The sequence below is a fragment of the Rhinatrema bivittatum genome, chromosome 13 (genome assembly GCF_901001135.1).
Source record: "Rhinatrema bivittatum chromosome 13, aRhiBiv1.1, whole genome shotgun sequence".
NCBI lineage: Eukaryota > Metazoa > Chordata > Amphibia > Gymnophiona > Rhinatrematidae > Rhinatrema > Rhinatrema bivittatum.
The window spans coordinates 20,212,446-20,233,817 of NC_042627.1; the positions used below are offsets into that span (position 1 = coordinate 20,212,446).

The 21,372-nt window shown below is 43.1% G+C and overlaps 1 protein-coding gene across 12 annotated transcripts in view; it reads right to left on the reverse strand.

Annotated features, from left to right (window-relative positions):
* The window catches only part of NEO1 (neogenin 1), a 598,116-nt gene that overhangs the window by 297,033 nt on the left and 279,711 nt on the right, over positions 1 to 21,372 (reverse strand). For all 12 annotated transcript variants that reach the window (XM_029574457.1, XM_029574458.1, XM_029574456.1 and 9 more), the window contains exons 4-5: positions 16,523 to 16,676; positions 1,958 to 2,094 (exon numbers count right to left, since the gene is read on the reverse strand). In XM_029574457.1, coding sequence (XP_029430317.1) covers positions 1,958 to 2,094; positions 16,523 to 16,676 — 291 coding nt within the window. The remainder of the gene's footprint in view (positions 1 to 1,957; positions 2,095 to 16,522; positions 16,677 to 21,372) is intronic.

Here is a 21,372-nt window from a genome sequence, read left to right on the forward strand (position 1 = left end):
GGGTGGTCTCCGGCTGTGGGGGGAGAGGGAAATACCTTCACTGCCACGCTCGAAGTTGCACTCACTGCCTCTAAGCCTCACCCGTTGTCAGGGGCTAAGTCCAAGCCGAAGGTCAGCCGCCGGACCGAGGCTTGCCTCCGAGGGATCGCGGAAATCACCTCGGGAATTCTCAACTGGGGGAGGGACCCAAGGGGTGTCACCGCAAGAGAGCGGGGCTCTTCTGTAGAGGTAAGATTTCTTCTTGTTTTGGTAAATTACTCTAGCACTGTGCGAGCATGCATAGAGTCCTGAACTGCTATGGAGACGGAAAATACTTAACAGCTGCACTTCCTGCAGGGGTATATGTACTAGGACTGACGTCAGATTGAAATCTGATCAGTCTCCAACTGCTATCAGGAGTACACTATACCCATTGGTCCTGAGTCCATCTGCTACATGCTAGGAAATTTATTATTTCTACAAGTTGACTTTGGCAAGTTATAATTTATGCAGACAGCTGGGTGCAGTTGTCAGAGATGGGCCTCCTTGCTGGGAGGTGGCAGGGGTCACACTGGCTTGGGCTCCTTGCTGGGAGGTGGCGGGGGCCGGGATAATGAGTTCAATGAACGGAGGAACTTGATGTCCAGCTGGCTAGTAGCGATCATCTTGCTGGGAGGTGGCGGACGGTCGGTTGAGTTCCTAGATCGGGTACTGAGGGCTCGGGCACCTATGTTGTACAATAAAGCTGCGGCCTGTTGGATTCCAATACTATGTTTGTGTATTTTCTGAAGGAAGGGGGGGGGGGGGGATGGGAGTGTTATTGTAAAAGGGCGAGGCGGAAGGCGTGTAAGTCCTGGCTGCCCATATTACAGAAATTTAGAGAGTTCTGCCACAATAACCATAGGATATAAAAACCCTGGCTCATGCCTTTGCTCAAGGCAATTTATTTTTATTTTGATATAGTACCACAGCTAAGCCATTATTCCACCCCCCCCCCCCCCCCCGGAAGAAGACACAGAAGTGCCCAACTACTGGCAGTATCGAGCAGTACAAACCAGCTCACTGTTCTGCTGAGCTAAGTTACTACTTCAGATAACAATGTGGGATTAAAGAATTGAACACAGAAGTTTGTGAAACTGTTAAGCTTTATTTTACTGTATTGTATTGAAAAATAAAACAAAAAAGACTTTATGGTAAGTTATGATTATAAAAGTGCAATATATTGCCTGTTGCTGATATTAAGCATTCTGTGCAGAAGCTGCCAATCCTTGACACTTGGATTAGATACATAGGATACTCTCATTAACTGGTGTCTTAAAGATGATTTATAGTATCACCCAAGGATAGGTTGAATATGATGAATCCCCTTCTCTTCTGTTTGGCTATGTTTTACCCTTTATGGTATGGATGCAGGGGTTTCTATAAACTGCTGGATAAGGATCTATTTTATATCTGAACAACAACATTACACTCATCCAGAACTTCCAATTCTCCTGAGTTACTACGAAGACCCTCTCTTATTTAACCAAAAAGATTAACAGTCTCACTACTGAAAGTGATATCCCTCCAATGCATTTCAAGAGAGGATTAAGACACAATTTCTCTTATCAATTTTCATCAAATATTTGCATGTCCAATACACAATTCAGATTCTGAGGATAGTCTGCCCAGAAAAATACAATTCATGTATTTTGCCTCACTCATCAAATAAATGTACCATATTTGTATAGTATAGTTGGTACTTCTGACTGACTCCATATGTGAGCTTTCAATCTATGACTAGGATCTCTACCACACTATGGTATAGTTTAAGGAACAGTTCACCAAAATGTCATTTGTCATCTATTTTTCCTTTATTTCTGCTTCCATCATTATTAATGATTGAAGATTTATGTAACAAAACCCCTACATAATGTTCTTCTATCCAGTTCTTCTAGTGATATTACAATTTAACTTAACTAATTGTTCTAAAACATACCTTGTACTGTAAGATCAGTTTGCATCTCCATAGTCTCATTCCCATTCTCTACTATACAGCTATAGGTCCCAGCGTCTTCCTCTTTGATATCATTAATTTGCAGACTCCCTCCAGCCAACATCATGAATTTTTCAGAGCTATAAAAAAAAACACACAAACAACCTTTAGTTTACACAAAGGAGTCAGTGTGCAATAAGCTATGAAACAAAAGTAGTAGCTATAACAATACTTTACAGAGTATTATAACATGTTGTTACTAAAAAGAAGAATCTTGCAAGTAAGTCACTGACTTCACAAGGATTGTGTTATATAAAATTGACACGGTGATAAGCTCTAGAAGTAATTGCTTAGTTTCTGTGTGAACAGTGATGTAGTAGTTCACTTCATTCACACTGGTTAAATAAATTAGTCTCTTGCTGGGCTTGGTGTTCCCAATAATTCTTCAGGAATGTGTGCTGTTTTGTTTACTATGACCAACTGTGAATCTTATCACAGTAAAAAAAAAAAAAGTTGAGTACATTTACAATAGTTAAAAAGAAATTAAAATGTACTATGCGGTAGGCAACATAGCAGGCTAAAATAAAGCGAAAGCTATAAACTGTGATAATTCAAGTGGGCTAACATGGCATCACACCAATCTATCTATAATTTTTAAAGGTAAGAAACTGCTCCCCTTTTGTGCCTACCTCATTCTTTAGAGAAAAGGAACTTCAGATTTCACTCATTCTAAGACTTGACTCTTTAGAGAATCAAAGCAGCAAAATGTCTAACCCTGAAAAAACTCAGCTGACACTAATGACACAGAAATTTCCAGGATTACAGACTGAAGTCTCCTATCTCTATTTTTTACAATTCAACACTTTGCTGTCAAGCTTGTTGACCTTTTCTTTCTACCCCTTAGCACTATTTCACTTTAATACAAGTACAGAGCTGCTTAAGTAATCAGATTAATCAAGCAAACAGAACAGATTAAGGTGCTCTTTAAAAGTAGTTTCACAATCTAGACACCTAATATAGGATTTTTTCCTATGTAGAATGTTCTATTTCTAGACAAAAAATCACTTTGTAGAAAACATAAATAAGGTCATTGCAAATCATTCTGATATTTATCCCAACCTTCCAAAATCACTCAGAATAAGTTACCGTAAAAGATTAAAACAATCAACACGTAATAGAAGTAGACTCTCAAGACAAAATCAAAATATATCAATGAATATCAAACAGCAGTAGGTAAAGGGAAGATAATTTTAAATAACCTGTGTGCGCGTCCATATAGGCGTGTATATGGCTACCCACAGATCTACCCCAGTATTTTATAACCTGTGCATATCATATATGCACATGCTTATCACAAACGCATGAGTTATAAAATACAGATGAACCTTCCCTGCAACATTCAAATGCATGTAAAAGATTTGCACAAATAGATATTCAAGTTAGCCAGCTAAGTTCGGACTTATCTGGCTAAATGGTGGTTTTGTCACCACTTAGCTGGATAAGTCTTAAAACGCTACTGATCCAGCTAAGTAAGATAGCTGGACAGGTCTAAGATTTAACTGAATAATTAGAACTTTTAAGATTTATCCGGCTGTCTTACTCAGCCAGATAAGCAGAGCTTTTAAGACTTATCTGACTATCTTACTTACAGGTCGATACAGTAAGGCCGCGGTAGAAACAGTGCGGCAGTGTCAGGCGCACCCTTCCTCCCCGCACGCACAGCTCTCTTGACTTAGCGCCTGATACTCTCCTCTAATCGCATGCAAATGCATGCCGAGGCTGTGAAGCGTTAGGGAAGGGTTAGGCCCGCGCAACCCATTTTACTGTATAGGCGCTTAATACAGCGCCTATACAGTAACCTGGGTGCGCTGGTGCCTGTCATTTCAAATGTCATTTGAAATGACAGGCACCAGGAAGTGTAAAAAAAAAAAAACAAAACAAAAATATGTAAAAACCTGAGTGTTAAAAAAAAAAAATGTTTAAATACCTGTCACTTTCGTGCGGTCATCCAGGCAGCGGCGGGAGCCGGAGGGCTGCGTGGGTCCAGGCGGGCGGCGGCGGGAGCCGGGTGTTCCATCGGGCGGGTAGGCGGCAGCGGCGGCGGGATCCGGGGGGCGGGTGGGCCTTGGGCGGCGGCAGCGGCGGCGGGATCCGGGGGGGGGGGGGGGGGGGGGGCCTTGGGCGGGTAGGCGCGTGTTCGATCGGGCGGGTAGGCGGCGGGATCCGGCTGGGCGCGTGTTCAAACGAGGCCGCGGGCCGGGTCACACAGGCGCGCATTCATCCAGGCGGAGGAGCCGGTGGCGAAAGCAGCCTCCGGCAGCCCCCACCTGCAGTGAATGAATGCCCGCCTGTGCGACCCGTGCGATTCGGCGCTCAAGGCGTGACGTCACGAAGGCATGTGACTGCCTTCAGCGCTGAAATCGCACGGCCATTCCTTCACTGCCGGTGGCCGTGCATTCATCCAGGCAGAGGGAACCGTGGGCCGTTTTCGCCACCGGTTCCCTCTGCCTGGATGAATGCCCGTGCGATTTTGGCGCTCATGGCATGAGCGCCAAAATCGCATGGGCATTCATTCCGGCGGGGGCCATACGTTCACCCAGGCAGAGGGAACCAGAGGCCGTTTCGCTGCCCGTTCCCTCTGCCTGGATGGATGCCCGTGCGAAATCGGGAGGAAGGGAGAAGGGACTGCCGTAGCAGGCCCGAGCCTTGCTACTTTTTAGTTTTGTTTTTTTTTTTTGCTTCGGGAGGAGGGGACCGGACGGGGCTGCAGGAGACCGGACTGGGGCTACACCGGAGACCGGACGGGACCAGGGCAGGTAAGCAATGTTTTTTACACTACTCTAACTCCTACTAGGGGGAGGCGGTAAACTAGCACGTTAAGGCCGCGGCAAAACAGCGGGTTACTGAGGAGATAATATCAGCGCCTGTTGCAGTATCGGAGGGGAATAGCTAATTCCTTCATTATACAGCTTTTTCGTTCATTTACATGCTGGGTGCGGAAAGGGTTATGCGTCTGTTTTAGGAAGCGCTAGGGATGCGTGAAACTGGAGACTGTATCGCTGAATCGCCTTACTCGTCTGTATTGTGCGCTCCCAGCACGTTACAGACGGGGAATCTTTAACCGCACGTTACTGTATCGACCTGTTAGCAAGGTAGGTATCACTTTTTAGACTTATCTGGCTAAGTAGCAGCAAAATCGCAGATGACATTTAATGTATATAGGGAAGAGCAATCCAAATTATAGCTAATGCAAGGTTCTACATTGGGAGTCATCACTTAAGAAAAAGGATCTAGGTGTCATTGTGGAAAAGAAAGCAAATAGAATGCCAGGAATGCATATCTTTTGTTGTGCTCCTAGCCCACTATCTGGCCATGGTTAGACTTAATAATTAAATGCACTGTCAAGTATTTGCCACTTGTCCTCACAGGTAGAGAGGGGAGCCCCAGCAGTTGATCCAGCATTAGAAACTTTACTAAATCTGACCAGGAGTAAAGTTTCTAGCATTAATAAAATGAGCACTCAGCCAGTGCATCTCTCTACATTGGGTGGGAATGTTAAATGCCCTCATTTGCATGGAATTTCCATGTGAGGATGCTGAGCTGACCACACATTTTTGAATGCTCATTTTGGAGCCAATGTAATAAGATCCGTGGCAAAACAGGCACTCATTATGTGCGCGGGTTTTCATCACCGCGCGCAGCTGAAAGCTGCAGCTTCCGTGGGATGTAAAAAAAATAAATTATGCAAATAACTTGCGCGCAGCAATCCGTGCACGTACGGAAAAATGCACGTACATAAGCATGATACAGAGCCTATGTAATAAGCGGCCGCCTCTGCGCTCAAAACCCGTGCTGATAATCCACCCATAGAAGCGAGTGAGCAAGCAAACGGGTCTCCCTATTAAGTGAAAGTATGACCCTGGAAAGTATTTTTAATATTTCAAATAACTGTGCTGCAGAAAACATGGCAAATATTTTCATGGATGCTAATTCACAACAATCTTGCCACTCTTCTAACCGTGTATCTGTCTGCCCAAGGAAGAGCCTACTTCGGATGCCGTGAAAAGCGCTTATCAGGCTGCTCGTGCTCTTCTGTTCGTGGCAGAAAAATCTGCACAATCAGGCACCCAGAAAGGCGCTTACCGTTCCTTGCCATTTGGGTGCTCAGCTAGGCACTTAGTTTCTTGCATATCTACACAATCAGGCGCCTAGCTAATCTTGCCGCTCAGGTGCTAAGCTAGGCACTTACTTGATTGCGAATGTATGCAGTCGGGCGCCCATAAAGGTGCCTAGCTACCATTGCCGCTCGGACGTGACCAAGTAAAGCGTCTAGCCTTTCTGGGCACGTAGCTACTGTTGCCGCACGGGTGCTGAGCTACAATTGGGCGCCCAGAAAAGCGCCTAGGGAAGCACCTTAAGCTGGCCGTTCCAACGCCCAGAAGAGTGCCTAGCTAAACTGGCCACTCGGATGCCGAGATACCCTGTTTCCCCGAAAATAAGACATCCCCTGAAAATAAGACCTAGTAGAGGTTTTGCTGAATTGCTAAATATAAGACCTCCCCCGAAAGTAAGACCTAGCAAAGTTTTTATTTGGGAGCTTGCCCGTCGCACAGAACACCAGAACATGCAGCTGTGATTTTTTTACCCTGCAGGATTCACAGTTAGTTGTCATCACAAACCAGCATAACCAGACAACTATTCAGAATACAATAAATGTTCATTTTTTTGTTCAACAATATATGTGAATTCTTCTTCATGGAAAAATAAGACATCCCCTGAAAATAAGGCTTAGTGCATCTTTGGTAGCAAAAATTAATATAAGACACTGTCTTATTTTCGGGGAACCAGGGTAGGTGCTCATCTAAGTGGTTTTCAAGACGCTCGGATGCCAACATGGCGCCCCCCCCCCCCTCCCCCCCCCCCGAGTCGGCGCTGACCCTTAACTCGTGTCCAGACCATGGCGGTAAAAAACCCGCACTAGAACTAGTGCAGCTCCCTGCATTGCCTATGATTAGCTAACCTCCTTTGCATGCCCTTAGCATGCATTCATGCAGGAAAAATTGTGGATCTGTGAGCGCATTCGAACGCGCTTTTTTCCTGCGCACAAAACCTTTATTACATCCCCGTACAGGGTTTTGTGCGTACACGTGCGCACAAACCCACGGCAGCTTCTGCGCACCTTATTACATCGGCCCCTTTGTGAGTGTAAAACTTCTTACTGCATCAGCAGTAAGGTTTATGCTCACAAAAAGTGTGTTCAAGAACAGGTAAACCTGTGCCTTCACGTGAACGCACCTTTCTGCATCAGCCTGTAAGAGGATAAAGCCACAGCAGAAAATGTAAATTAATTCTTTGCTTCAGTTTTTACAGTGGAGGACGTTAGGAACAAACACACATGGAACTATTCTTTGCAGGTGATGAATCAGGGGAACTGAAATAAACTAACTCAAATCTTAAGAGAGATGCTACTGCACACCAACATACTAAATAGTGGCAAATCACCAGGACCTTATGGTATTCACCCCAGGGTTCTAAAGAATTTGAATATGAAATTGCAGACCTGTTATGGGTAATCTGTAATTTATCATTCCAATCTGCCTTTTTACCTAAAGACTGGAGGGACTGGCATTGAATAGTGATTAGAACAGCAGGCTGAGTACTGGGGAAGCCAAGGCTCAAATCCTGCTGACACTCCTTGTGACCTTGGGCAAGTCACTTAATTCTCCATTGCCTCAGGTACAAATTTAGGGGGTCATTTATAAAACTGCATTAGGCATTTACTGTGCAGTAAATGCTTTAACTTAGTGATAAAGCTTGGAATTTTGAATACCACACATTTTACCCCCAATAATGCCAAAATGGCAATGAGCTGCTTTGCATGTAATTGTTTTGCAAATGCATGCAGAGCATCTCAATACTATGCAATTTCATGGTAATAAAATAATACAGCTTGCCTGAAAAAATCAGAAGCCCTTTTATTTTCATGACAGGTTAGCTACCACTTTACAACTGTAACTAACTTTCCCAGGAAGCATCAAGACACTAAAGTGAATGCTGATGCTCCCAAGGCAGTGTGTGTTAAAGGGCCCAAGCATCCCAAAGTGTAAAATTCTCCCTCAGGGGTTTTGTGAGACACCCCCCACCCCCTCCACTACCACCTTTAGAGGCAGCTCCAAAGCAAGAAAAAATGTTTAAAATATATATATTTTTCTATATTTTCATTTGCTAAATTTCAATTTAAAACACGTATAAACTGGCATTAGAAAATGAACTTCATGCTTGAAACATAATGCTTAAAGAGAAAAAAAAGAAGAAGAAAAAAATCATTTCTTAACATATGTCCTTCAAGTCCACAAGAAGGAAAGATCCAGATGGGTTCAGAGCTTGAACCAAAAAAGAAAATTGTATAGAGAATCTAAAATAAGAGATAAATGCAGTGCTATAACAAAATGTAGCAGTGGAGCTACATAGCTATCATGACACGCTCTCTGTGGGGGGGTTTTTTTTGGGGGGAGGGGGTTAGTAATTTTTCAGTGCACTGTAAAGGCCACGCCTCCTCTTTTCCCAACCCCACCCCATGTCAAGATCGCTACGTCTGACCACGGAACTCCTTTAGTCCCCCCACACCCTTGGTCATACCTGTCAATCCCTGGTGGACTAGTGGGACCCAGAGTGCCCCCTAGGCTTCAGGACCTGCACTGTCTCAGTAAAAATGGCATTAGCTGGCCACTTTTCAATTTATGCCCCTATCACATAATGGGGCATAAGTTGAAAAGGGGTTGGCCAGTGCCATTTTCTTGGGGCAGCTAAGCCATATTTTGCCCAATAACTATAATTTCCACATAAGGAATGCTAATGTGATTCCAACAATACAACTACACTCCTTAATCCTAATTTAAACACATTAGCTGCCAAAAAATATTTTATTGTGGAAGGTGGTAGCTTCATCTGTGGCCGAATACAGTATCAGATCAGAATACTGCGGTCTTGATGTAATCATTAACTGCCACCAACCCACTTCATAATCAGACAGTTAATGCCTCAAAAGAGTTTTTAATTTTTTTTTTTTTTTTATAATTTGCATTTAAAATGTTTTGCTTTCATGCCATAGCAATGGCACTTAGCTAACAGACTGCATTTAAAAATCTTACTTTCCAGGGAAACTACCACAGCTTAGGTAATGACTAGGGATGTGAATCATATTTCTGATGATTGAAAATATTGTACGATATTTTCAAAGTCGTCAGAAATCGGGGGCTCCCCGAAACCGATAGGAAAACCCCCACGAAATTGTTCGTGGGGTTCTCTTATCGTTTTGGGGGAGGACGGGAAAAATGGCACACATAAATAAGCTCTAAACCCACCCCGACCCTTTAAAACTCCTCGGGCGCAGCCGATAAAAAAAAAAAACCCGATCGGACCGCACGAAGGAAAATTCACATCCCTAGAAGGGCATTCCAGGCATCCACCACCCTCTCCGTGAAGAAATACTTCCTCTGGTGAGTCGCGACACACCAGTGCGTCGCCAAGAACAAGCAGGTGTGTTGCCACACTTCCCGGTCCTCCGCTGACCCAGCTGCTCCCCCTACCCAAGTGAAATAGGTCCTCCGCCTGGGCTTAAAATGCTGATATCCCGGGTGGAGAGCGCCAGGACAGCTGGAGTCAGCGGCACCAGCATGCTTCTCTTCTTCCCGCGCCCCGGAAGAGGAAGTGGTGAGCAGCAGATGCGTGCGCAGGAAGAAGAGACCATGCTAGTGCACTCAGCATCCATCCGAAGAAAAGAAGAGAGGCGCGGTCTGAAGAATGTGCAGCGTGGCTCGGAGTAAAACGAGTAACATCAACATCAACAGCCCTCACGGCCGATGGGACTCCTTTCTCCACGAGGGCTGAAAATAAAGGAGGTTGCTGCTGCCTTTAGGTTGGGAGGAGGCTGCTGCTGCCACTAGTTCGGAGGAGAGTGAGTGAATGAGCAAGCATTTGTATTTGAGATCCTGTGTGTGTGTGAGAGATGGCTTGTATGTGAATAATTGAGAGCCTGTATATGTGAAAGAGTATATGTGTGATTGACAGCCTGTGTGTGAGAGATAGCATGAATGTAAGTTTGTGATTGAAAACCTGTTTGTGTGAAAAATTGTGTGTGATTGGGATCTTTTGTGTGTGAAATAGATCATGTGTATGTATAATTAAGAGCCTGTATGTATAAATAAGAGAGAGAGCATGTGTGTCTGTGTGTGATTGAGAGCTGGTTTAGGTGAGAGAGCATGTGGGTATGTGATTGAGAGCCTGTGTGTAAATTAGAGAGCGAGCATGTGTGTCTGTGTGTGATTGAGAGCTGGTTTAGGTGAGGGAGCATGTGAGTATGTGTGAGAGCATGTGTGAAAGTGAGAGAAAGAGAGACAGCATGTTTGTAAGCATGTGAAAGAGTCTGTGTGTGATTGAAAGCCTGTGCGTGTAAGCGTGAAAAGATAAACAGCATGTGTTTAAATGTGTAATTAAGAGCCTATATAAGAGAGAGAAAAGGCATGTGTATATGTGAGTGATTGAGAGCCAGTGAGAGAGAGAGAGGAGAAAGTTGCAAGCAAACCATCCCTTCTCCTGCTAATTCAAAACAATCTCAGGGCACCTGGATATCAAACTTTCCCAGGTATGCAGAGCAAAAAATTTTTTGTATCATTTTTCAATACTGGGTCTTTGTGTCTGCTATTTTGAATTATTTTATTGGTATCTAGAAATTTTTGATATGAGTTTTTAATTATTGGATATTCCATTCATCAGCTGTTTTAAAATAATCTGTTCTTTTTGCTAGTATGGTTTTCACTGCTATTGCTTTTATATTTCTTGATTTGTTTTATAAGGACTAGTGATGTTTCTTTTTTTCCTTTGTTACAGTTTCCAATTCAGTTTTTGTCTGCATGCTTCTAGTTATGCGTTTTGGTCTCTTTATTCTTTGTTAGGTGAGGGTCAGCACATATGATTCAGGTGAGGTTTTCTGCTGGCGTGTAGTTTCTGTGTAGGGCTCTATAGTAGCCTGGCTTGTTCCGTTTTCCTAATAGGAGATGTATTGATGTCTTAAGGCCTGGTGTAATATTTTCAGTGTTGCCTTTTCTTAGGTAAGATGGTTACTGTTTAAGTGCTGGAAATTGGTGCTGTTTTGGTGTGAGCTGTTTACTATTTATGCAATTTCTGATCAGACAGAATATGTATCTTTCCCTTGTGCCATTCTTAACAGTAAAGGTATTACCAAGCCTTTATTTTTATTTCTGCAGTGAATTGTAATGAGCAGTGTGTCCCACATGTGAGCATGGACTGTCAGGTGTGTCACGATGGGAAAAAGGTTGAGAACCACTGCTCTAAGAAACCATAATTAACTACAATATTTTCACAGATAATGTACTCTTAAAGAAGGCCTCGCTAAAAGGAAAGTGAGAAGAGGATATATGGGTTCATCTTTCATAAGAAATATAGAAAATGGTTATTACATGGAAAAACGTGGTTAAAGACTGATAACAGAGTGATATATACAGATTCCTGCATAGGATTTAATGGTGTCCAGATAGTAGGATGCAGAGAAAATTTTGGTTATATTGGTTATTCACAGATGTATATATATTTTCATATGACTTTGCAATACCCTCTGATGCATGGCAAAACGTTTTAAACTTCATGGACAGGGTGATGCAAACCGCATCTACCAAGAGATCCTGGATGGGTTCTAAACCAATGGAGTTATCATAAAATGCTGGTCAGTGATTGAAAAAGAAAAGTATCTTTAGCAGTAAGTATAATCCTGAGAAATTGGAAAATGTACATAAAGAATGACTGGATCTTGTGCAGATTACTGCCAACCACGAGGAGCCAAATTGCCAGACTTAAAATATATGTTAGCATTTCGCCAGATACCTTATTTTCCTGTGTATAAGTTGCAGTTCCCCCCCCCCCACCCATTTTTCTTGATGTGACTTATACACCAGTGCAACCTATCTGCTGTTTTTTTTCCCACTCTCTCTCTCTCGCAGCGTTTTCTTACCATTCCCAGCCTCCTGAACTGAAGCATGTCAGCGGCGTGTTCACCACCCAAACACTGTGCATGCTCCTCCAGCCGCGCTCTCTCAGTCACACAGCGTCTCCTTACCATTCCCTCTGTGCAGCCTCTCAAACTCAACTATAATCAGCGGCGCATTCACCGCCCGGCTATTGCGCATGCTCCTCTAGCCGCTATCTCTCAGTCACACGCATGGAGAAGAGGGGTGTGACTTATACACCAGTAAGACCTTTCTGCTAACTTTTTCAGCAACATTGCTATTTTTAGCAGGGTGCAACTTATATACCGGTGTGGCTTATACACCGGAAAATATGGTAACTGTTTTAGAGATTTCTCCAAATCAAGCAAGATTAAGTAGATTTGCACTAGTAGCTGTAAAAAGCCTGATAGTTATGAAGTTTTGTATTGGACCTGTTGATGTTCTCTGAGAAGCTGGGCAGTAGGGTGAGGGGAATTAAGGGCAAGGATGGGAGAAAAGGGAAAAAAAGAAATTGTATTACTTAAATGGAAAGCTTTGTGTCATAACTTATATTAAAGACCATAAGTGTTGCTCTTAATAAAAATGTTTTATTACAAAAAGAAAGATATTATGGCATATAAGAACCATAAGGTCCATCCAGTTTCCCAATTTCATACCTGATGCAATGTCATGGATCCCAATTCATATAAAAGATTTCATGCATTGCCAGCAGAAAGTGTTTAAATAAATGAGATATTTTTTTAGACAAATAAAACATTTATTCATCTACATTTGTATTTCTAATAGGTATGTGAAAATGTATTTTATTGATTGCTCTATTAACAACACTGACCGCTTGAAATTATTATAATATGCTTTGCTTTATCTATCAGAACATAAGACCATAAATAAGTTAACATTTTAGAGCTTATAAACAGGTCATTTCAAGCCTGTGAATGGTACTGAATTTAAAATCCATCTATAGCACTAGGATACATAGTTTTACATCTACTGCTTCTGGGCTCCTGTATAAACAAACTTTAATCTTTCTCGATTCTCAACAAGTTGTTTGGCCTGTCCATGTAGTAGCCATTTTACAGGATGCCTGAATAAGCACAAATGATCTCCAAAAGGACTGAACTGAAGAAACCCAAATGGATCTCTGTGCAAAGCCGTAGTTTAATAAAGCAATTATCTAATAATATTACAGGAAGATAGACTCCACTGTCATCTGGGGTTGTTCAGTTTAACAAAATGCTAATCTGATATTGATTTCTTTTTCAGAGGTGGACTTGCTGCCTATTTTCTCTTAGTTAAAAGCAGCTTAAACATTTCTTGAGCAATTTATACCAGAATACGATAGAGACAGTGGTTATTGCATTCCATTCCCAATGAAATGAAATGAAATTGAATGACAGTTCATTTTCCATTTGCTCTTTTATTTATTTATTTATTATTATTATTTATTTTTTTTTACGGCAGCTATTTCATGAAGTGTCCTTTAAATTTGAATCAAGTGTCTTTTTGAAGAAACCCAGTTGCACACAATATAAAAATATTGTTCTTGTGAATAAAAAAAAAATTGCCTTATTGTCTTTTCCTGTTCTATTAATTTCCATCAGAATGTGTGTGTTACTATTGATCGGAAAGGGATGTGACAAAGTAAATGTCTCAAGAAAGGCCAGTAGGTTTTGTCGGTCAAAGCCTTTCTGGCCCTTAAGAGTTCTGCTATCAGAAGTACCGGTAGCACACATGGGTGAATCTCTAGCTACAGGCTACTCCTCAACACAAAAGGGGGACCAACAGCACTGTGGCTATTGTTGGTAACTCAAAAATGGACCCTAGGCAGCGAAAGTTGGGTTCCACACCTCAAAGAGATTCCTGAGGACAGACTGGCTGAACCTACTGTCAAGTCGGCCATCCTTATCCAGACAGTAATGGGATGTGAATGTATGGAGAGAACTCCACATCGTAGCCTTGCAGAATTCCTCCATGGGAACTGCTCACAAGTGGGCCACCGATGTTGCCATGGCTCTGACAGAATGAGCATGACATGTCCCCCAAGATGCAGTCCTGCCTGGGCATAACAGAAGCAGATGCAATATGCTAGCCAACTGGATAGTGTCCATTTGACAACAACTCCCAACCTATTCCTATCAAAAGAAATAAAAAGTTGAGTGACTGTCTATGGGCTTCTGTCCTCTCCAGATAAAAGGCTAAGACTCTCTTGCAGTCCAAACTGTGCAGTGCTTGTTCGCCTTGGTGTGAATGTGGCCTGGGAAAGAATGTTTACAGGACTATTGAATGGTTAAGATGGAAATCCATTACCACCTTAGGCAGGAACATAGGGTGAGTATGCAAAACCACCCTGTTATGATAGAATTTATTTTAAGGTGGATAAGTCACTAAGGCCTGGAGCTCACTGACCCTGCACGCTAAGGTGACCGCCATCAAAAATATGACCTTCCAGGTCAGGTACTTCAGGTCACAGGAGCGCAGCGGCTCAAAAGGAGCTTTCATCTGCTGAGATAGCACCATGCTGAGGTCCCAAGGCACAGGTGAAGGCCTTAAGGGAGGCTTCAATTGCAGCAGGGCCCACATGACACTTACAACTATAGGCTGTACAAAGATTGACGTACCATCTACACCATGGTGGTATGCGCCAATTGCACAGAGATGAACTCTAATGAGTTGGTTTTTAAGCCAGCCTCTGAAAGGTGTAGAAGGTAATCAAGCAGTTTTTGTGTGAGGCATGACAACGGGTCCAGGGCTTTCTGCTCATACCACATAGAAAACATTCTCCATTTCAGTCCGTAGGACTTTTTAGTGGAAGGCTTTCTGGAAGCCACCAGGACCCGAGAAAAATCTTCAGAAAGATTGAGCAGCTGCAGAATTAACCTCTCAACATCCAGGCTGTGAGCGATAGGGCCTGGAGGTTGGGATGCCGTAGCCTGCCCTGATCTTGCGTGATGAGCTCTGGGGAAGTCCCCAGACCAATCTGTTTCCAAATGGACAACTCCCAAAGGAGTGGAAACCAAACCTGTCTCGGCCAATGAGGGGCTATGAGAATCATAGTTCCTCTGGCCTCGCAAAGTTTCAAGAGAGTCATCGCCACTAGAGGAACCGGAGAATACGTGTACAGAAAACTCTTGCCCCAATGGTGGGCAAAGGCTTCAGAGACTGGTTTTCCATCTGTTCTGTAAAGCGAGCAGAACTGAGTCACTTTTCTGTTGCAGGGGAAAGCAAACAGATCCACATCTGGGCTCCCCAAAAAGCAGAAGATCCAGTTCGCTACCCCCGGTCCAGTCTCTGGTCTGCCCAGAGGTCATGGGGTCTGAAGGCACAACTCAGTCTGTCCACTATCACGTTCTCCATTCCATCCAGATACATGGCCCTGAGCACCATCCCATGATACAGGGCCAAAGGACCAGATCTGGACTGCTTCCTAATACAGGAGGTATGACTCCGCACCTCCCTGCTTGTTGACATACCACATAGCTACTTGGTTGTCTGTTTGGATCGGGACAACTTTGTTGGACAGGCAATCTCAAAGCCCACAGCGTGTACCTGATTGCCCGGAGCTCCAGAAAATTAATTTGACAACATGCTTCCTGGGCAGACCAGAGACTTTGGGTGCAGAGATGCTCTACATGAGCTCCCCACCCCAGGGTGGACACATCTGTGCTGGGGTCAAGCTAGGGAGGGATCAGAAATATGCTAATGTCAGGCTGAGGAGGGAGATTAGAATGTGCTGGGGCTGGGATGGTAAGGGGGAGGAGGGAGTACTGGGTCAGTGTGCCTGGATCAGGATGGGGACTGGGGCTGCTAGACTGTGCTGGAAGCTGGGTCAGTGAAGGGGGAAAGAAGTGCTCGGTTAGGGCTGGGGAGGGGTAGAGTGTGTTGGGGATGAGCTGAGGAGAGCAGGAGTGCTGGAGGTCAGCTTGGGAAGGGAGTGTATAGGAGCCTCCAGGGAATTTTAATGATCTACAGCTAGCATATTATAAATAATTATTCAATAATGTATCGCTAGATTATTTTACATTCATGAGATTATATGCAGCCAGTCAGGAAATGAGGCATCTCTGTGGCTTGCCTGCATACACGTAGATTCAGATATCAACAGGCAAAAAGATATCATATTATTTGCAAAATAAAGACTAAAAGTCAGTGTTTTGCCAATTTGCTGATAAGTACTTGAAATTCAGGAAATCCCAGCACAACAAATTGTTACAATTGATGTATGGACCCTTAAATGCTGGTAGCATAACCAAGATGATGCGGTCATGGTTTGTTTAGATTGTAAACCCCAAACAGAAGTGATTAAAAAAAAAAATAATAATAATAATCCACAAAGATATGCAAATGGTCACAATGTTTAAAAGGAATAAGAGAAAAGGCTGATTTCTCTTTAACCCATTATGTCCCAAATTTTTTAAAAAGCTATCCTCTAAATAGGACAGTGGGACATAATGGGTTAAGATCATTTTTACTTCTTAAAATAGAAGATTTTCAATCGATAATTGCCATCCAAAATAGATGACGACAAAGCTTAATGTCATCTACTCACTTTTCCAAGATTATTTCCTCCTCTTTTCTGGTCCAATGTATGACTGGGTATGGAAATCCTGAAGCAACACATGGGAGAACCGCACTCTGTCCAACAATCTTGTTAAGTGGCAATGGCCGATGCAGGAAGACCAAATGCCGTTCATCTCCAGGCTCTGCACAGAATAATTAACAAAAGAACAGGATAATTAGAAGATTCTGAAGCAAATACATTTCTTGGAAATCATCCTAATAGCTGTTCTTTTCTTTCTTATGAAAACGGAATAAGCCAGATGCATCTATGCCTATTTTCACAAGAACTTTCTTGCAGCTATCATATATGTCAACAGAGATATATCATTTTGGATACTTTTCTTAAGACAGAATTACTACAGATTTTGTCTATCTCCAAATGGTTGTTAATTAGTTTTTATTAACGAACCTGCAGAAACACCTGTTCGACAAACGTGTAACTTTTGTATGTTGAGTTTTTATAGGGGTAATTTTTAGCAGGGAAAAAAGTGTGAAGGTTTGCAGATACTTTTGTACCAATGGACCTTCAGTTCAATTTTCAAAGGGAAACTATGTGGACTTTGCACCTGCTTTAAATTGTAGGAAGGGTCCAAACAGATTCGAAAATCCCTGAGTATACTTTTCTTTCCCTGACATTGCATGGCCCCAGGAATGCCTTTTCCTGCAGCTAAAGAAAATTGTTAGTTGCCTGAGTAAATCCTTTTGAAAATTATCCTCTGAGGGGGGGGGGGCGTTATGTGTGTGAGAGAAAGAGAGAGAGAATTGAAGTATACATTGGTAAAGATAAGGAGTTATCCTATTTGAAAGACACAATTAGAACTATGTAAAGAAAAATTTACATAACTGCTTACATCACTATTAGTAGTTACTGCTGGTATTTGAATGATGTAATGGGTTGCTGTTAGTTGAGTTTATTGAACAGACCCAAAGGAAAGGCGTTTATCTATCAAAAGCTAATCATAAATAAATTACATTAGTCAAAAAAAAACAAACAGTGCATTGTTTGCTGACTTTTATTACGTACAAAATAAAACTAACATTGTTCTACAGGGTTTTACCATCGCTGGTTCTTTAACTTCCCTGGCAGATATCCCTTTATAATCTAAGGAGTATGACGCCTAGTGGTTCAACTCGATCAGAACCTTATGATGGAAATTCCTCTAAGGTGTAAGGACTTCCTTTATGCAACTGTGCCAGCTTTGCCAATCCGTAACTAGCTTCATAAAGACAATCTTCCTACCATAATGCATTTGTTAATTATCAGCCGAAATGACTATTACAGCTCTCTATTTAATGGCATCAAACAATACAGTCTGAAGCGCCTCCAGCTTCTACAGAATACAACTGCTAGAATTTTGGTAGGGGGGGTCAAAGAATCTGACCATACAACACCAATACTACACCAGCTGCACTAGCTCCCAGTTAAAAGCAGGATACAATTCAAAATCCTCTGCATCAAGTGTGCCAGTAAACATGCCCCTGAGTATTTCTCCCAGCTTCTTTTCCCCTAAACTCACCCAGGAGAACTCAAATCATCCCAAATGGCTCTTCTCTTTCCCCCCTCTATCTTCACTAGACTATTCTATACAAGACGTCATGTCATTAGCTGTTATGCTCCAAAAATCTGAACAAGGTACCTCTAGCTCTCACTTTCAGGCAAAAGCTAAGGCATAGTTCTTCGGCCGCAGCTTCCTTTACATTCCTCAGAATCATTCAATATTTCTGACCTATCTACCTAAACCATTGAGTAAGGACTATAAGTTATACATGCTTGGGCTCTCACTGCTATCTATTGTAAATTTGAGTCAACTTTGATTGTAAATTACCTTTGATCAACATACTGTATCTGCTGAATTAAAACTTGTTTTATAATCTGCCTTGAGGTCAAGCATGGAAAAAGGTAGAATATCAAATGTCTCTAAATAAATTGTGACTATTCTGTTAGTCCAGTTGGACATATAGAATTAAGGGTCAGCAAATGGGTGAAACCTTTTTATTGGACTAATGTTATACATATGTGACTAGCTTTAGAGAGTTCTCTTTAGAGAGTCATCATCCAGTAAAAATGTTGCTAGCAGTAAATTTTTAATGGGTTATCATAAGGCTTGAGGATAACTGTTGCTACTCTTAAGAAAAACATGGGTTAACCTGCACAGCGCAGCAGATACTACCATAAGAACACTGCTCTCTGCTTCAACGGCAGGGGGGAAAGGGGATTGGATTTAGACAACCAACAAGGGCCCTGACTTTTACAGTCCAGGGAACTGATAAGCATGGGGGTAACCTATAAACCTCAAAGCTTGGGGGATAGCTGTATGGCGGGGTAGTTGATACCCTTAAGAGAAACATGGGGGTAATCTGCACACTGCGGCATAAGAACCTTGAAGGGCAGACTGGGTGGACCATTTGGTCCTTTTCTGACATCATTACTATGTTACTATATGTTATAAGTCATGGTACAGTAATCCTAATTCATTGAGTTTCTATAATACTGTGGATACACAAGTTCTTTCTTCTAAGACAGCTAGCAGAGTCGTCAATCATACTAATGCATTGTTTAAATATTTCCAGCAATAAAGAGTCAATTAACAGGCAGTGGGAGGGCAATACACCTTAATCATTGCTTTTAGGTATCAAATTTTATACCCAAGATGGTCAAATTTTTGAAGATTATTTTGTTTCGCTTCTTTACTCAGATAAAGCACAATATAAAAAGAGAAGTAAAAAATGTGTGCTGTAGTTCAGTGCATATTTTCTTAAAACACTTGCTAAAAAAAAAAGGTTAACTCCAGAAGTGGTAAGCAAATAGTATGCAAATGCATCCAAAGTTAAAAACAAAAAAATGTGTATTAAAAAAAATTATAATGTGCAAAAACAATGCTTTACACTTAAGACAATTTGTATGCACAAACCAAGATTTATGTTCACAAAGCAGTTTCTGTACACAAATTATGGTCAATATGTTTATAAAATTTATTAATCGCTTTTCCACATGCACCCAACACACGACCTGGACAGGTTCTCCCACCAGGACAGGAAGACCTGGAGAGGTGGCATAATGCAGATATGCGCATCGAGATCCTGGGTCGCCTGTATCCACTGAGACTGAAATGTCCGCTGCGCTCTGCGCATGCACAGATGGGCCGGGGTGGTAAAATGGACAGATCTGCTATATGACCCAGAAAACGCAGAAGTCAAGCCGAAACCTGCCAGCATCGGCGGACCAAACTTTCAAGGGACGATAGGGCGAGTGCTTGATTGTGGGGTAGGAACGTCCTTGGCTTGCACTGTGTCCAGCCTGGCCCCAATGAATAATAGGCCTGGCATTGGGATGAGATGGGACTTGAGGTATTGATAATAAACCCCAGAGACCGCAGCATCACTGACCCTGTGCACCGAAGTGACCGCCACCAGGAAGAGATCCTTCTAGGTGAGAAACTTCAGATTGCAGGAGCGCGGAGGCTCGAAAGGATATCGTAATGGCCGCTCCAATACCACATTGAGGTCCCAGGACATAACGGGAGGCCGAAGGTGAGGCTTCAGCTGAAGCAGACCCCGCACAAATCACCCTAAGGGCTGCACAGAGATGGACGTACCATAAACACCCTGATGGTAAGCACTGATGGCACTCAGGTGGACCCTGACCAAATTGGTTTTCAACCCAGCCTTTGAGAGGTGCCACACATAGTCCAGCATCTTTGGAGTGGGACAGGTAAATAGATGCAAGTCATGACCCTCGTACCAGATGGAGAACCTTTTCCACTTCAGTCTGTAAGATTTCCTGGTGGAAGGCTTCCTAGAAGCAACCAGCACCTGAGACACATCATCAGAGAAGTCCAGGGACTGCAGGACTAGCCTTTCAACATCCAGGCTGTCAGAGCTAAACAACCTGGGGTTTGGATAACTTTGTGGGACAAGAAATCCCGAAACGTCCAAAGAGCGTAGCGGATCACCCAGAGCTCCAGGAAGTTGATCTGGCATTGAGATTCTTGAGCTGACCAACAACCTTGGGTAAGGAGACTGTCCACATGTGACCCTGGGAAGCTGCATGTGGTGGGCAAGGTAGGAGGGTAGTATTTCCTCTGGCGATCCAAGGACTTCTAGAGCCCTGTTGCGAGGATTTTTTGACCGAGGACGGAGGGTCAGAGGTACTGGCAGAAAAGTGCTGAAGGGTCTCATGGTGGTCTTTCAGTTGGGCCATCGCGTCCCTGACCTTATCCCCAAAGAGATTCTCCCCTGTGCAGGGCAGATCTGCCAGCTTCTCCTGGATCTCCAGTCGAAGGTCCGAGGCATGAGCTAGCCATCCTTCGGGCGCAAATGCCCGCTGCAGCCATCCTGGCCGCTGTCTCAAAAATATTGTAGGTGGATCTCACCTCTTGTTTACCCGCCTCCAGACCCTGCTGTGCCACCGCTGAAAAAGCATCCTGCTGCTGGACATGCTTCTACAAGTTCTGGTTGTACTGGGTCATATACAGTTGGTAGGAGGCAATGCGGGCGATAAGCATAGTACCCTGATAGATCTTCATACCCAGAGCATCCAATGCCTGATGCTCCTGACTGGAGGAGCAGAGGTGTGGGTGCAGGAGCGCTTGGCTTTCTTGAGGGCAGTCTCCACCACAACAGATTGATTCAGGAGGTGTCGCCTCTCAAACCCCAATGCTTGTTGCACTAAGTAAATTGCATCTGCATTCCAAATGAACAGAGGAACGGTCACAGGGTGTTCCCAGATCATGAGTAGCAGTTTCTTGAAAATGTCATGGATTGGGACTGCCACTATCTCCTTTGGGGCATCCACAAACTGGAGAACTTCCAGCATTTTGTGCTGGGCATCCTCCTCAG